Below are 18,767 nucleotides of genomic sequence, written 5' to 3'. Positions count from 1 at the left end.
ACTGCAAATTACCAATTAGGATTTTGCAAAGTTGGAGAAGAAATTTATCTGCAAAGAAAACAGCAATCATGTTTCTTTGCTACTTATTGATAACCTATCTATTCACAATTCTGCATTCATTTTTCACCTATAGCATTTCTCGCTTAATAACCTTTTATAGGCTGAACTGACTACATCACACCATTCTTCTAAAGGGAGAAAATGCCAACAATTGACAAACCATTTTTTGCTAACACTCAAATCTTAAATGCAATTCATGATAACCATTTAAAGTATAAACAAACATCAGAAAAAGTGCTTGAAACTTTGGTAATCAGTGTGCTAGAGAACCCATCACACAAAATAAAGTAGTGGTCAAAGGGGTTATTTATAACATTAAAATCTAATGGTTTCATATAATTTTCAACAGCACCATTTAATTTTCTATTGTCATGTTCATACCTTCTCCATAATCATAAACCTCTATATCCACTGTTCTGTTTTACCCAGGTCGTTCTCCTATAACACACGTTTCATTGATGCAAATTCACTACAACACAACTGACAATTAAGGAACACTTTCTAAAGCAAAAACTTTTACAGCATGCATTGTTTATAACAGGATTCTGGTCCCATTAGTTTAAAAGGTGCTGCTATTACGCAACTTTCTTATAACATTGGATTGCATGAGAAGGGAACTACCGCAGTATCGCAGAACTGACTGTATTCAGGAAAGCTGACTCCATGATCACAGACAGCTGTACTCTAAAATGGTGTTTCTAAATGTTTCTTTCATGTCTGTAAATTTTATATGTTGTAATATTTCTATTACTTTCATCGGCCTGTGCTTACCCGTGGTTAATTTTCCACTCTTACCGCATTGCCAATGGCTTATGCACCTATTCCTCATCTCTAAAATTCAACTCAACTTGACAGTATCTGCAGACTACTTTCAGGTTCAATCCCGTTCCTCTCAAGGCACTTGTCCAAAAAGGTTTGTCAAACAGCTTAGTAAACAAACTACAAATCCTGTCGAAATACTTGCATAAAGTATTTTCAAATATATAATCATTTCTAACTTGCAATCCTTTGAAAAACTTAGCCTAGCAGAAAAGCCAAGTCAATATGTAGCTTAAGTTATAAATTTTGATTTCCTGACTGGTTAGATTGTGCCTTTATTTCATAGATGCAGTGCAACAAATTTGCTTTGATACAGTCATTACATTACCAGTTGGACCTTCATTACAGGGGTTGTGGTTTAACCTATTTGCAAGAAATTTATGTATTCCTTGCAGTCACATATTTACCTTATTCCACTGACAGGTTTCATTGGGTCATGTATTCTTCCTTGTCTAAAGATCCACTATGAGGGTGACTAATGCTCCTTTTTTGTGACATACTGTTAGAGTGCTGCAGGTACTGGAAAGGTCTTTTCCCTGTATAAAATTCAAAATAAAACATAAGTTAAAAAGAAAAATTCCCCTTTCTTAATAAAATGTATGCTGAACCTAGTCATTTTCAGCAAAGCATACACAATGTACAAGAACTCAAATGTATCAAAATAAGACTGCAATTGACCAGAATTTAACCTGTTTGAACATGACTTTTTCTCAACATCCCTCCCAACTTCACCCGAACGTGCCACAGAAACCAACAAATTGCAAACAATGACCAAACTAGTTAGATAACAACAGTCTCTGCATTGATAAAGATTTATTTTTGTGCACAGACTGTTTATATTATTATGGTGGTGTAGAAATGTACTGTACCTTTAAGAGAGTGAAGCACTCAGAGGCACAGAGTGCTGGAGAAGTTACATTGTAACATTTGGTCCAGCAGCTAGTGTAGCTGGTTGCCTGGATGTAAAAAACAAATTCAAATTTGGCCAGTTTAAATTATACCCCCAAAAAAGTACCAAACTCCACTCAAGTTTGAATTTAATATCTTGACAAAGAAAAGCCAATGATACATCCAATACCTTGGGAGGTATAAGACCGGGAAAACTTGAACAGTTGAAAGAGAACTGCCAAGCCACCAACCTGTATAGACTGCCCAAAACATAGCTCTCTTAAAAGGTACCTTTATCAGTCAATGACCTGTGAAACAGAAATCCCCAAGAAGAAGAAAAGCTACAGAGGAAGATTCGACACCTGCCTAGTTTTTGAAATTTGATTTTTTTGGCGGGGTTTCATTGGACTATTATAGAAGGGAAAGTAAAAGATAGGTTAGAGGAAAGAGTTGTCAATAATTGTTAGTGAATTATTTGCTATTATACTTTAAGAAATAAAGCTGTTAATTTTTTACTTTAAACTGTTCTCGACCTCTCAAATTTTCACAGATTATTGCACGGGATAAATCTTGTGTTGCTGGTTTCAAATTAGCAGAGGGGGCTTGTCATTGGGACTTGAACTGGCTTAGACAGATGTGGAGGGTACAAAAAATCCTAGATTTAAACACTTACAGGTTAGTGTCCTGAATCTTTAAATAAAACACAGGTAAGACAATTTGTTTAATCAACCACAAGTCACCAAAATTAAAAGTTAGAGAAGTGGCCCTTAAAATTGCTGAAGAGGTTCTGGAATTTGAAGATGATTCTCAAAATATGCCAAGAAAGTTTAGAAGAAAAAGGCCATACTTTTAGTATTAGATTTGGTTTTAACCAAGGACAAAAGTAAAGCTGAAATTTTAAGGGAGTTATTCAAACACTTAGATGTGTCAGAGAAACAGAAGTGCAGTAGAGGTAGAAAATCCTAAATTATAAAAAGAGAAAAATGGAGTTAGAAGATGGAGAGAAAATGAAAGACAGAAGATTCTGAGCGGAGCAAAAAGAGAGAATTTGAACTTGAGAAGTTGAGACTTAGCAGTCAAGTTAACAGGGTGAAGATTAAAACAGAAGGTAGTGATATATAAGTAAATATGTCAAAACTCTGCCACATTTTGATGAGAAAAATGTTGAAGCGTTCTTCATTTCATTTGAAAAATTGGAGTGGTCTGAGGATTTACAGGAAATGATAGTTCAGACTAAACTGGTAGGTAGAGCTAGTGAGGTATTTGCCACACTGTCAGATGAGGGATCAAGAGGTTATGAAACAGGCTATTTTAAGCACTTATGAATTGGTTTGGAAGCATATAGACAACAGTTCAGAAACACAAAAGGAGGAACCAAGTCAGACTTATGTTCAGTTCAAAAGACTTAAGCATATCATTTTGATAGATGGGCGCACGTTTGAAAATAGATAGGAACTTTAAGGCAGTACGAGAGACGTATTCTGCTCGAGTTTAAAAACTCACTTCCAGAGATGGTAAGAATTAATGTGGAGGAACAAAGTTTAGGAAGTGAGAAGGGCAACAGAACTAGCAGATGAACATTTATTGGTGCATATTTGGCCCAGTGAGGGATAGGTTGGGAGAAGGGGAGATCCTACGCTACGAAACCAGGAGTAAAGAACACTGGTAACAATTTACCACATGATATAAAAGAAGCCCAAGAAAGGGAAGGTGGGGGGGGTGAAGAAGAGGTGAAAGCCATCATGTGTTTCTACTGTGGTAAAGTGGAACATCTAAAGTCAGTGCTGGTCGTTAAAGAAAGGCACTGTGGGAAAAGATGTGGTAAAAGCAGCTAAGCCAGTGGCATTAGTGAATGTAGTAAAAGGAGACCTCAAGAAGAGCCGAGGAGCTGCAGGACAGCGCACAGCCTAGGCAGGGGCTGGGTATGCAGTTAGTACCTGATCTCTACAAAGAATTCACCTCTGTGGGTAAAGTTTACTCAAAGAATTGGGGAGAAGGACAAGAGGAGATAATTTTGGGAGATACAGGATCTATCCAGTCACTTTCTGAGCGAATGTGCCCACTTTCTGATCTGTTACCAGATAGTGAGATAATTTATGGGATAGATGGACAGAAATTTGGCATTTCCCCATGTAAGATCAGGTTGGAGTGCCAACTTAAGACTGGAGAAGTTACAGAGGGAGTGATTGTGGTGATGTCCAAGGAAGACCAAGAAACTGAGTTAGAATAGAAATATCCTGGTATTTTCCCAGACTGTGGTAACAAGATGCCACTATCATAAGTTACAGCATGTAGTGAAAAGTAAAGAGAGGGGTGAAGGAGTTGAGATTCAGTTAGTGGATACCCTGTTTGACGTAATGGTGCAAGAAAAACTTGAACAGAGAGGGTCAGACAGAAGTGTTTAGTCCTGAAAGGCTAAGGGAATTGTAAGGGAATGGGCCGATGTGCACAAGATTGTGTTGCTGGTAGCATACAGACAGGAGGTGTTACAAGTAGCAAATTAACTATCTGTAGGTGGTCACCTAGGGGGATGAAAGACTCAGGCTAAAGGTACAAAAACATTTTTATTGGCCTAGAATGCACAAGGATGTGGTTAACTTTTGCCGTATGTGTCATATAAGTCAAATGGTAGGCAAGCCACAGGCAGTAATAAAACCAGCAACTTTGTTGCCATTTTCCACATTTGAAGAACCTTTAACGTGGGTTATAATTGATTGTGTAGGTCCCCTCCCGAGAACAAAAAGTGGAACCAGTACTTGTTAACCATAATGATTGTGTCTACCAAATTTCCGGAGGCAATTCCATTATGGAGTATCAAGGCAAAAAAGGGTAGTAGAGGAGTTAGTTGCTTTCTTCACACGGTATGGGCTACCTGGAGAGATCGAGTCAGACCAAGGGTCAAATTTTACTGCTAGGCTGTTTGAGGTGATCAGCTTAAGTATACAGCACTTTAAATCAAGTTCGTATCATGAATCCCAGGAAACTTTAGAAAGCTGGCATCAGACCTTGAAGACCATGTTGAGAGCATACTGTTAGGATTACCCGCACGATTGGGATACAGGTGTTTACTCTTTGCCATTAGACATATCCAAACAAATCTATTCAGTCATGAAGTGAGAGACCCTTTGAAATTAATTAAAGAAAATTGACAGGACCAAAGTCAGAGATCTCGCACTTAGATTATGTATCGGAGGGGAGGGAGAGATTAAATTGAGTAGATGAGTTAGCCAAACAGCACCTAAAGAGGGCAGTGTAGAATGAAGCAGGTGGCAGATAAAAGCTCTGAGACTCTGACATTTTCCTGAGGGGATGGTGTGTTAGTACTGTTAGCAATGATAGGAGATCCCTTCAAAGTCAGATTTAGTGGTCCCTATCAAATTGAGAAAGTGTTGAGTCAGGTAAACAATCTAGTAAAGATGCCAGATAGGAAAAAAGGCATTGGGTATGTCACATGAACATGTTGGAAACCGTATTATACTAGAGAGGAAGAACCAGAGAAACAGGTATTAGTTACTGCCCCATAGAGTGAGGAATCAAATTCGGAGGATGTGGATTTTGACGTGCCTCAAAATAGATTTTAAAAATGAAGCAGTCCTTGAGCAGTGGGATAGGTTAGTAAACTATCTAGCTGTCTCACGAGCATAGAACGCAGTTGAAAGATTTGTTCCTACAATATGAGGACATATGGAAGAATCAGATGGGGAGGACTAAAGCTATTGTATATGAAGTAGATGTATGGAATATTGCTCTGATAAAACACCCATATCAGCTTAATCCTTTCAAAGCCAGGTAGGTCCAGGTGGTGGTGGAGATCATGCTCAATGAGGACCTCATCGAACCAAGCCAGAGCAAGTGGGGCTCACCGATCACCTTAGTTACCAAACTGGACAGGACTCAAGTGATTCTGCATGGATTATTGGAAGGTCAATGCTGTTACAAAATCAGACTCCCACCCAAATCCTAGATTGGAGGACTGTTTTGAAAAAGTCTGACAAGCCAGTTACATCACCAAGCTGGACTTAATGCATGGTTGCTGGTAGGTACCTTTATCAGAGAAGGCAAAATAAATTTCTGTGTTTGTAACCCCAAATGGGCTATATCAGTTTAAAGCGATGCCCTTTGGAATGAAAAGTGCACCCGCCTCATTCCAAAGACTCATGAACAGAGTTGTGGCTGGGTTAACAAACTGCAGTCTATTTGTTAGATGTAATGATCTTTAGATGGTCTTGGAAAGATCACATGGTACAGCTGGCAGAGCTCTTTGAATGACTACGAGAAGCACAACTGGTGATAAACTTAAATAAAACCGAATTGGCGAAAGCAGAGGTGACATTCTTGGGACATAATGGTCATGGAAGATTGACTCCATGGAAAGCAAAGACATTGAAGAATTTCCATGACTAACGTCGAACAAAGAGGTGCTTTGATTATTAGGACTCAGCAGATTCGATCGAAAATTTGTTCCAAACTTCAGTGGTGTAGTGGCACCATTAACTGATCTGCTGAAGAACACCACAAAGTTTCTGCAGACAGAACAATGCCAGGAGGCATTCGATAATTTGAAAGCCAATTTAACCACCAAACCAGTTTTAGTTACAAACTTTTCAAAACCTTTAATCTGCTGTTGATGCTAGTAACATAGGATTTGGAGCTGTACTCCTACAGGAAGATGAGGATGGGATTTAACTGCCAGTTGGTTACTTTTTGAAGAAGCTCAACATCCACCAGAGAAAATAATCCACAATCGAAAAAGAACTACTGTGTTTGGTACTAGCCTTACAACATTTTAATGTGTGTGTCACGAACAATATGTTGGGAGATGATTGTGTACATGGATCACAGTCTGCTTACATTCTTAGAACGCTTTAAAGATAAGAATGAGACTATTTCATTGGAATCTTATGTTACAGACTTTTAATTTAAAAATCGTACATGTTGTGGGCCGTAAGAATGTAATCGCAGATTTACCTGAAAGTTTAGATGTTGTATATATAAATATTAACTTAGATTAAAGTTATTGGTATGTTATGGTAATATGTTTAAAGAATAGAAAGAAAAATGAAACCATCTTTTCATTATGACGGTTCATTTCTTAAGGGGGGGGATGTGTCATGAAGGTATAGAAGTCTACCATACCTTTAAGAGAGTGAAGGACTCAGAGCACACAGTGCTGGATAGTGACATTGTCACATTTGGTCCAACAACTAGAGTAGCTGGTTGTCTGAATACAAATTCAAATTTGGCCAATTAGTTTAAATTATACCCCAAAAATACCAAACTCCAATCAAGTTTGAATTTAGCATCTTGACAATATTAAAAGCCAATGACACAATCCGATACTTTTGGGAGGTATAAGACCGGGAAAACTTGAACAGTTGAGAGAACTGCCAAGCCACCAACGTGTACAGACGGCCTGAAACATAGCTCTCAAAAATACCTTTATCAGTCAATGACCTGTGAAACAGAAATTCCCGAAAAAAGAAAATCTACACAGGAAAATACAAAAAGATTCAACAGCTGCCTGGTTTTTGAAATTTGAATTTTTGGTAAATTCAACTCAGGGGTTTTATCAGACTTGTATTACAGAAGGGTAAGTAAAAGATAGGTTAGAGGAAGGAGTTGTAAATAATTGTTAGTGAATTATTCTCTTATACTTTAAGAAATAAAGTTGTTAATTTTTACTTTAAACAGTTCTTGATCTCAAATTTTCACAGATTACTGCACAGGATAAATCTTGTGTTGCTGAATTTAAATTAACCTATTTCTAACAATATGAATGGGAAAGATGTAGGACTGCATTACTGGATGTAACAGGGGTTAATGCACACATATTGAGGTCAGTGCGGCCTGGGTTAATACAGGACTAAATCCTTTGGAGACAATGCCTCCAATAGGTGCAGGTATGTGTCACAGGAGTCAATGACCTCCTTCTTCCCCAATAGCATTTAGTGGCAGTCATTATACAATTCACCCGGTCTCTGCCTTCCTCCTGCAGCATGTAATATTGCAGTAGAGATGGAACTGGGGTCTTAGCTGGTCATTATTTGACCTTGTAAAGGGCCTCAAATGAGCCCTGGGGCACATGGAATACCTAATGCCTTGACTCCCTAATGTGATACAGGAGATAGGTCAGGATTGAGTGGGAAAGGTGCACACTTTGTTTTAAAAAAAAAAGTCTCCCTTCAAAATGCTAGTTGGGGGCGGTAAACTCCAACCCATGATAAAGGTTCCCAAAAATCTTTGGGATACCACAAAGGTATACAGGAAGGCCACACACACAGACCAAGTCCTGAACTACGAAAGCAACCACCCCAACACACACAAAAGAAGTTGCATCAAGACACTGTTCAAAAGGGCCACAACACACTGCAGTACACCAGAACTGCAAAAAGAGGAAGAAGAACACCTATACAATGTATTCGTCAAAAACAGATATCCGCGCAATTTCATCAACAGATGCCCAAGGAAAAGACAACGGAACGAGGACATGCTGCAACCAAAATGACTAGCCACACTACCATACATCAAGAGCATTTCCGAACTGACAGCCAGACTACTGCGACCACTTGGACTCATAACAGCACACAAACCAACAGTCACTCTCAGACAACAACTCACCAGAACGAAGGACCCGATACCCAGCATGAGCAAAACCAATGTACAAAATCCCATGCAAGGACTGCACAAAACTACATAGGACAAACAGGAAGACAGCTAACGATCCGCATCCATGAACACCAACTAGCCATGAAACGACATGACCAGCTATCCTTAGTAGCCACACATGAAGATGACAAGCAACATGAATTCGACTGGGACAACACTACTTTTACAGGACAAGCCAAACAGAACAGCCAGGGAATTCCTAGAGGCATGGCACTCATCCACAGATTCAATCAATAAGCACATTGACCTGGACCCAATATACTGAACACTGCAACGGACAGCTGGAACGGACAACCGGAAGCGGCAGATTCAAACCACTATAAATGCCGGAGGAAACATCACAGAAGCGCGTCACAGGAGGCTCCCAAGCACTGAGGATGTCACCTAGACAGGGACGAAACGTCTGCAACACAAATTCCCAGCTCGGCGAATAGAACCACAACAACGAGCACCCGAGCTACAAATCTTCTCAAACTTTGAACACGTCAAGCAAGACAAAACTTTACAATTTACACACTGGATCAGTTAACTGGATAAATGTAGCTCACTGGAAATAATATATTCAAGTTAGAAGGTCATGGGTCCTAGCTTCACCCAAGAGTTGACATAAAATCTTGGATCACATTTCAGTCCAACACAGAGGGTTGCATTAATGAGATGTTAAACCTCTAGTGGATGCAAAAAAAAAATGCTGAAAAGCACAGGGAAGTTGTCCTAGTATGCTAATCAATGGTCAGCCCTCAACCAACTGAGGAGATACTGCGTTAGAGTTTACAGTACTTTGGCAGATACAGATTTGCTACCACGTTTCTCAATTTAACAAGTATTTACTATTAGAAGTTCCCAAGTAGATATTATAACTAAGTACTGAACATACATTGTTAGTCACTTAATTTTATACAACTATTAACACATTACTTTCTATTTCAATGCTGCTTTACACCAGGAGCTAAGGTTACTTTTAGTTCAGAGTTCAAGCTTAAATAGATTTTCTTAACTAATCTATTTATACACAAAATCTCAACTCTCACATGGCAATGTATCGCAGAGGTAGAACTACACCCATTAATTGCGTCGCCTGGCACAATGTGTTAGAAACAACATCAAAAAAATAAAAGGAAAATGGATAAGTTTTCATGTTGATCCTTTCTCATCCACACTGCAATTTATATAACAATAACCTACCCTGACAACATAGTTGTGGTTTTAATCATAAACCTGTCTTGGTTGCTGATCTCAATCAGAGCAATACTATTCCTAGATTAGGAAAGGCAAGGAGAGAAGCAATAAACATTGCTACCCCTAATCATCACCTAGGTAAATTTCCCTCGCCAGACCTAGAATCCTGGCAGGTTCTACCAAACTAGATCAAGCAAAGCATGCAGAAACTCCACAACAAGTCACAACTATTTCACCAAGTCTGGATGTAGACAGATGTCAAGTTTAAGCCAAACATTGCGAGCGCCATTAATCATGTTAGCACTGTTACCTAGGAATTTAAGAACCCAATTCTGACCTCAACCACTCAGTCACCATATAACACTCACCAAATCTGCCTTCCTACGTGTACTCAGTTAAGCATCTGGGAACTTACCCTCATCTGTTTTTATTTAAACAGGAAAAACAGTTAATCAGGAAGTAAGTTACATGGGAACACTTGCATCTTCAATTACATCATATGATAAAAGTAACATTTAGTGATAGGGGCTGCTTCTTTTGAAGAATGTCCAGTCAAGGAAAACCAAAGTTGGAGATTGAACTGGAGGTCCATCTTTGTTTCAACTGTTCACAAAACAAAGTCTCCTACCAGCAGAGATTGATCATTTTATTTTAGATTCAAAAGGTATACAGTTCCTTCCGACATTAGATTTGATCAGTGTTTTCAGCAAAACACTGAAAAAAACTGGAGACACCTCAAGCAGTGTGAATGTACAGCATGAATGTTGTACTTTTACAAAAGATGAATACATTTCTTTTGACAGTCAGGTTGAGTCAGGGATTCACAAGTTAGCTGATCATAGAGAAAGGGGCAGTTAGAGATCCTTGTGTTTTTTTTTAAAAAAAAGATGAGAGAAAGAGAAAACAAGCAACCTACCTGCACTCATTTCAAAAATATCTCACTTGCTGACTGAGAACAAGACTGGGATAAGTTGTAGGGACTGTGTCATAGTTACACTATTCAACTCCTATGTTCTACTGTAAGTACCTTCCACAGAAACAGTGGGTCATATGGTGACTGTCACTTGACTGTGGTTAAATCTTTCTCATGAAATATTGGAAAATTTTAAATGGGTAGGTTTACAATACTGTAGGTTTTGTCCAAAAACACTTTCTTCCCCAGCAAAAGAGAACTTCAGCAATTTGTTTCAGGATAGTCGCTTGCCCAAAAACATTGTGATAAATCCTTAAAATTAACAACTTTAAATAGAGAACTTTGACGAATTTTCATTGAGCTGCTAGATATACAAAAAAGTTCAAATCCTAAAAGAATGCAAATATTTTTACCAATCTTTTCCTAACAGCAATATAGAATACATAAGTGTATACCTCAAAACTGCATGTAACCAACGGTATGTGTTTATGATCCTGGAAGGGTTCCAGTTAAACGTCTAGGTGTGAACAGTTGCTGAGCAACAACTTTCAGTTTTTTTTAAAAAATAGACACTCTGACAAAATCTCTATGACCTGTAAGTGTCCCAAGTAACATAACCACAAAACAGCAGGAGAAATGATCATGTTAAAATTCAGGACAGGAAGATGTCATTAGCATGTCTGATATGCCAGACCCATTCTCTGGCTACTATGAACCTCGGCATGACTACATGTCAGCCTTCATTGTCATCAGGGTTGGCAGCTCAAAAAAAAAGTGTAAGACTGCAAGTATGAATAAATTGCATTAAATTAAAAGCCACAAGCTTGATATGCCTCTACACTAGCATTACACTCTTGTCAGGCATGATCCTTTAAACAGCTGGCTTTACTTTTCAGACATCAACCAGCTTCATCAAGCAGCAAGTCAGGCAAGATGGAACGTCATCACCTTAATGGGGGCAACGGATACAAAAGCAACAAGGAATGAGTGGCACCAGAACTTTCTCGTTTCCTTTGGGCGAAAGGAGAAGTGTGATGAACAAGCAGTGATTGGAAACATCATGGGCTAATCAAGTTTGCTGAGTGTAATGCATTTCCCACGTCACTCCTGATCTTCCATCCAACACACTACTCTGCCCCAGAGAATGCTGTCACAGACCAACAAGACCTGCTTGTAATTCAAAGTGCTCAAAGACACTTTGGGTTTGAAGGCATTTAGTATTTTCCACTGCCTACATTATCAAGTGTAAAATTAAGGCTGGATCCGTGACACCTTCTCATTCAAAACCCATTTCCACTGGAAACTGAATAAAAGATTTAGAAAGGTAATTATACCTATATCTTGCATGCTAACAGTTTTCAATCCTGCAACATTAACAATGTGGCATATATTTAATCTTGCTGTTGATGCTACAAAATTTAACCTGAACCTTCATTTAATCTGTCACATTTGCACATCAATGACTGACTTCATACACAGCTAAAGATCAGTTTGAAGACAATTTCACAGGAACCATAATGAGGTTGCTGGTCCAGAGCAGATGGTGTTGTCAGGAGTTCAGCTCATGTAAACCCTCCTTCACCCTGCAAAGGTGATGTTCTGTTTAGAGGTTTGTTCAAATAAAGCAATGAGTGAAATTTTACAAAATGATAATAAAAAACACAAATCAAAGGTGACCAGTGCATAGCAAGTGACTGAAGTTAGTTTGCCAGAAATGTATTAGCCAATAAGTCATTTTTCAGTAATTATCAAGTCTTTTGGAGGCGTGTTTTTGATTATAGATAAAGCAGAGGAAAGAATATCTGGTATATAGGGTTATTGATATTAAAAATGTAGATAAAAATTTTTGGTCCCAAGGAGAATATAGAACCTTCAAAATTATGGTATTTTGGGAAGGGCTTAAATTAACACGTGAATCCAATAAAAGTATACCTTCACTCTCGACAAAGATGACCATTTTAAAAATTTAAACATTGCAGAGTCATTGGGTTTTGAACAGTGTGGAAAAAGACCCTTCAGTCTATTACGTCTGTGACAGTCATCTGGCACTTTTGTTCTTTCCATTTTCCAGCACCTGCCCTTGTATGCTGTAGTGTATCAACTGCTCATCTAAATAATTGGATTTCTTAAGCATTTCTCCCTCTACCACCACTTTGAGCAGTGATACCCACCATCCTCTTGGTGAGAGCATCTTTTCCTCAAATCCCCTCTGAACCTCCTGTAGCTTGTATTTAAACTGTGCCCCATACTAAAAAAGGGAAACATTTCTCCCTATGGACTTTGCCTGTGTCCTTCAGAGCAGACAGAATGCAGGGGTGGAGTCATGACAAAAATCTAACTGATGAGTTATAAGTTGTAAGGAAAACAACCTCAACCTATCTAGTCTCTCTTCACAGTTGAATGGCTCCAGCCCAGGCAACATCCTGGTGTAACTCCTTCGCACCATCTCGTGCAATTCTACCCTTCTTATTGTAGATGACTATATCTGCACACCGTCCTCTAACTATGGCCTTAATAACATTATGCACAACTCCATCATAGCCTCACTACTCCTCTATTCACTGCCTTAACTAATAAAAGCAAGTATCCCATATGTTCTTTTTAAAATCACCTTACCTTCCTGTCCTGCTGCCTTCAAGGATAGGCACAGCAAGATCCTACAGATCCTTAGGACCCTGAGAGGTAAAAATATGTACTGTGCCTCGCTAGTCCAGCCAAAATGCATTGCCACACATCATTCAGGATTAAATTTCATTTACCACTTTTCAGATTATCTGACCAACCTGCCTATATAACCCTGTCGTTTAAGATTTTTATGCTTGCAATTTACTGCACCACAAATTCCCATGTCACCTGGAAGTTGACTCATCATACAATCTACATTTATATCTATCATTAACGCACAGTACCATCAGGAAGAAACCTAGCACTGAACCATGCAGCATGCCATTGGGTGCAGATTTCCTGTCACACAAACACCCTTTGACCATCACCCTCTGCTCCCTACCATGTCAATTTGCTGAATTGTCAGGGATTCCATGGGCTCTAAGCTTCTTAATCAGTTTGCTGTGAGAGATCTTGTCAAAAGCCTCACTGAAGTCTACAGAGAACACTACCCTCATCTACATACCCAGTTGTCCCAATAAATTCAAATTAAGTTTACGAGACAAATCTCCCCATGATTAATCTGCCTCGCCAAGTGGAGATTAGTTGTGTCTCAGGCTTCTTCTAATGGATTTCCTATCAAGATAAGCTAATGATATAATGTGAGAAAACCTTTTTAAAATACTCAGACTTCAAGAATGGCATCTACAGTAAATTTGAAAAACTACACCTACCTTCTTGACCAATATTAGGATCTCCACTATTACTGGGTCCACAATTATTATATAACGAGGCAAAGTCTTGTGGGCTGTAGGACTTCAAAAGTTTCAATACATTCCAATGCGGGTCAACTCCATTTGAATCGAGTGGTGATCCAGACTTAGATGGTATCCCAGAGTTTCTTGCCTGAACAGAAGGTATTTCTGGAGATAATTTCACATTTCTTCCTTGGACACCCCTCCTAGCTCCAAAAATAGGCTGATCATTCCTTAAAGGACTGTTTAGTTTCATTTTTTTAGCTGTACGCTCATGAGAGTCCAAGCCTCCCTGATTTTCAGACACATCAGTAAGACACATTTTACTAATGTTTGAAGCCCAAAGACTGTCAAACCTAACTAAAGATCCCCTAGGTCCATCAGATTCATAGTCCAACTTGATACAGGGTCTTTCAGAAGTATTTCTTTTACTATTGCCAGGTTCTGATGGTCCACTTCTTTCCATTCTTTGAACTACATCTGGCATCTGTCGAAGTTCCGTGTGCATTGATCGATAATTTTCTACATGTGCACTGGAATTTTGGGTTGCCTTAAATGCTTTAAAGTCACCTGATGATCTGGATCCTGCTGTAGAAGGAAGAAGATTATTGCACTGAGACTGGTGTAATGATGACAATGATGACGACGATGATGATTTTGCCTTCCCAAGCAGCAAGTTTGAAGATTCTGGTGAAGTTGCCGGTACTGGTGACTTGGTCCGACGAGAAAATTCTCTGTTTGTTTCTTTGGTGGCAAGTAAAGAAGAAACATCTTGACCTAATAGTGCAGGGGGGCATCCAGTGCGTCTGCTTTTAACTGACCCACCACAAACAGCACTGCGCATTCCATTTATTGGGCTTGGGTCAGCACTGTATTTATGCACCACCCTTTGGTGCATCACTAAGACCTCTGGGTACAAAGTTCTGTAAGTACAAAATGGGCACGTGTTGCTCAGTAAGGCACTCTTGGAAACTGAGGTAGCTGCATTTCCCAGAGGACTACCATTGCTACACAGACTTCTTTGATACATCATCGTGCAAAGATTCAAGGGCTTTTCCAAAAAGCTGCATTCAGATTGATCACTGAAGTCCTCTAACTTAACTCGAGTACTAACATAGCATTGGTCATTTATTGGAGCAGGTTCCCATCTTGTGTTTCTAATATTATTCTGTTGACTACCACCTTCTGACAATCCTTCCATTAAACATTCCTCCGAAACCTTTGAATTTTCCGCATCAAGAACCACCTTTGGATCAGAGTCATTCCTGTGTGACTCACCCATCAGTTTTTCACCCTTTGATTTTTTGCAGTATGGTAGTGCTGCATTGCAGAAGATAGGGTGGTTATGATGCAAACTAGTATCCCTGTTCAAGTCAGGAAGCTCCTGGCTCACATTTGAAAATGCAGCATTAGCAAAAACTGGAGGAGGAGGAGGAGGAGGATTCAGTTTGTGCTTCCTCCGAGGAAAGTCTGCATCTAAATCTTTGGCACTGCCCAAAGAGTCTGCAAGCAATTTTGTTGAATCCACAGATTCCTGAACGGTTTCATCGCTTCCTTTTGGTACCACTTCCAACTTGGGAGATGCTGATGAATTCTTCAGAGAATCGTTCTTTTCTTCAGGCTTTTTCTGCTCACCCTTGTGGTGTCGCTCCAAATGATATTTAAGTGAGGTCTTTTGAGCTGCAGCATAGTCACAGAGAGGACACCGATGGGGCTTTTCACCTGAAGCAAAAAACAAAAAGATTTAAATGAACCACCTCTATACTTTTGGACCTACCAATTACTTGCATTATGAACCATAATCATGCAAATTACTTATTTTGTCACAAGATATACCCCTTCAGTATTTTTTCCATCATGATTTAAATACCATTTCAGAGTCATTTTTTCACCTGAAAGAAAAGAATGAGATTAAAACATCTTCCAATACAAACCAGAAATACTCCTCTTTCAGTAAAGAAAAGCTTTACCACTCAAACATTTGTTTTGTTGGTTAGGACAAGAAGAATGGTGATTGTAGGAAAGAGACCCCTCCTACAGTTCTCTTCGCCAGAGGGGATAATTCCATATTTCTCCAATCTATCCATCCAACTGAAGTCCCACAGCCTTTGAATCACTACCATAAATCTGACCAAGTACTCTAATTACCGCTGTGTTAGTGTTGATCAAACCTTCCTTGCTTTTGTAACTGACGCCTTCTTAAACCACTTTCTCAACCAATTTTGCCACCTTCAACAATTTCTGCATATAAACTCCAAGATGAAGGTTTCCCTTCCAGAATATTATTTTTCCCCAGAAATTGCCTCTCTTCACTCCACCCTACCACTTCACACTTCTGGGATTTCAATTTCAGCTAGATACCTGACCAACCATCCCACTAGACTAGTACAGAATGTACCAACAGCAGCGTTGAAGGCAGTACATGTTGTTACTTCATTGGTTTGCCTGTCAACTTTTGATTCAGATTCAATTGGACAAGTTCCAACTTCACCCCACTCTAGTTAGCCTCAATTCTCATGCCTGGCTAACCTTAACCTTATGTTACTATGATCACTATTCCCCAAATGTTCCTTGATACTGGACCCATCTCATTTCACAGAACCAGACCCAAGGATGCTTCCTTCCTCACGGCCACAAAAGTACAGATTTCAAAAATTCTAAATACACTTCAAAAATTCTTCCCTATTTCTGTCTTTCACACCTTTGTAGTTCCAGACTATATCAGAATAATTGGCATCATTCCCCAAGTACCCTTTCAATCAGTGGACTGAAATTTTCAACAATGTTTTGATATGAAATCTGATGCTGCTTCAATTTACAGTGAGTCCAAAAAGTGGAAAGTAAGGTCAGATCATCTGGTAAGCAGAGATTTAAGTTTTCCCAATATGTAATTTAGTTTTGATGTTCAGAGATGAAATAGATTTGCCCATGAGGAGGTAACAAACAAGTTAGACAAAAAAAAAAGAGCTAGTGAAGGTGATCTATTTGGATTTCCAGTGAGGATGTGACAACGTGTCATACAGGAGGCTGTTAAATAAGATAAGATCCAAAGGTGTTAGGGACAAGGTATGGCATGGCAGAAGGCAGAAGGTAGACAGTGGCTATAAACTGGTCTTTTTCAGGATGGCAGCCAGTCACCACTGGAGTCTGACAGACGGTCAGTGCTGGGAACACAACTATCCATGTTCACGATCTGGACAAAGTAACAGAAGGCACTGATGGTAAGTTTGCAGATGACATAGATAAGTAAGTAGCATTGAGGAAGCAGGAAGGGTACACAAGGACTTGGACAGGCTAGAAGAGTGGGTGAAGAGGCGGCAGATGGAATACAAATACGGAGAAGTGAAAGTTTATGCACTTTGATAGGAAGAATAGATGCAAGACTGTTTTCTAAATAGAGAAAGACTTCAAAAATCTGAAGGTCAAAATAACTTAGAGTCCTAGTTCATGATTCGCTTAAGGTTAACATGCACGTACAGTTGGCAGTTAGGAAGGCAAATGCAACATTGGTATGCAAGGGGACTAGAATACAAATGCAGGGGTGTAGTGCTCAGGCTGTATAAGGCTTTGATCAGTACACATTTGGAATATTGCAAGCAGTTTGGGGCTCCTTTTCCAAGGAGATATGCTGCTCTTGGAGGAAGTTTACAACAACGATCTCAGGGATGAAGCACCTGTCATATGCAGAGTGGTTGTGGATTCTAGGTCTGCACCATATGGAGTTTAAAAGGATGAGGGAGGCCTCATTTGAGCATATAATACTGAGAGGCCTGGACAGAGTGGACATGGAGAAGATGTTGCCACTAGGAGAGACCAAGGCCTGAGGACACAAACTCAGAGCGAAGGGACAACTGAGATGAGGAGTTTCTTCAGTCACAGGTGGTCAATCTGTGGAACTTATTGCCACAGAAGGCTGTGAAGATCAAGTCAATGAATGTCTTTAAGACACGGGAATGTAAGGTCTTCATTAGCAAGGGAATCAAAGGTTATAAGGAGAAGCCAGGAGAATGGGTTGGAGAAATATATCAGCCATTATTGAATGGTGGTGCAGACTTGAGCCAAACATTCCAATCCTGCTCCTTTACCTTATTTTGATCGGCAAAACTGCTTTCTCAAAATTGAACAAAATTATACATCTCTTCCTGTTTCCCTTCTGTGCTTTCACAAAATATGGAACAGGACCAGCTCTAACACGTTCCTCATTCAGGAATATGTTAGGTTAGCCAACCAAATAGATTATCACATTGTTCAAATGCATACTCTCAGCAGACATGACCAGAACCAACAATTCAAAACTGCTAGGGGGGAGGCCATTAGGTCACCTAACGCCAGGTAATCATTTGCTTCATATCGGCAGCTTGCCTTGTAACACACACACACACACACACACAGCGCCTCAGTGGCTTCAACTGGTACCTTTTCTAAAAAAAATACAGAAATTCAGAGTGTTCTTCAATTTTGTATTCAAAAATGAAAACATCCCAAATCCTTTGATGGAAAGGGAAAATAAACTATTATCAAATGTGATGAGGAACAATGCACTTTTAAAAGCTGGTTTTGCAATATGCATCATGCATGAAAAAAGGGCAGAATATTCTTGATAACGAATTTAAATTAACCTGCATCAGAGACTCGTCCAATTTGTTTAAATCATCACTTTCATTTTTCCAATGTACTCTCCATCTCCAAAGACTAAGTTTAAGTTCATTTAGTCATTTCTTACTCATTTTGTTCATTCTCTTTGCACAACTATTGAAGTGCTCAGTTGGCAAGGATAATCCATATGCAATTTCCTTCGATTTTCAGAAGACCAACAAGATACATCAAAAGAGATTAACAGGGAAGTTAATACTCGTCGAAATAATTAACAACTGAACAAATCA

The 18,767-nt window shown here is 39.3% G+C and overlaps 1 protein-coding gene across 6 annotated transcripts in view; it reads right to left on the bottom strand.

Annotated features, from left to right (window-relative positions):
* Positions 1-18,767, bottom strand: part of znf217 (zinc finger protein 217) — a 76,486-nt gene that overhangs the window by 8,229 nt on the left and 49,490 nt on the right. For 5 of the 6 annotated variants that reach the window (XM_087994940.1, XM_087994943.1, XM_043710233.2 and 2 more), the window contains 2 exons: positions 13,864-15,606; positions 1,287-1,415 (listed from right to left, as the gene is read on the bottom strand). In XM_087994940.1, coding sequence (XP_087851066.1) covers positions 1,306-1,415; positions 13,864-15,606 — 1,853 coding nt within the window. In that variant the 3' untranslated portion in view covers positions 1,287-1,305. The remainder of the gene's footprint in view (positions 1-1,286; positions 1,416-13,863; positions 15,607-18,767) is intronic. The other variant, XM_087994944.1, reaches the window with a different exon arrangement.

This window comes from Chiloscyllium plagiosum, unplaced genomic scaffold, assembly GCF_037043375.1.
Source record: "Chiloscyllium plagiosum isolate Xiang-an unplaced genomic scaffold, Cpla_swu_hap1 HiC_scaffold_15, whole genome shotgun sequence".
In the NCBI taxonomy this organism is placed as follows: domain Eukaryota; kingdom Metazoa; phylum Chordata; class Chondrichthyes; order Orectolobiformes; family Hemiscylliidae; genus Chiloscyllium; species Chiloscyllium plagiosum.
The sequence above is the reverse complement of the archived record's forward strand: the minus strand, read 5'-3'. Positions and strand labels throughout refer to the sequence as shown.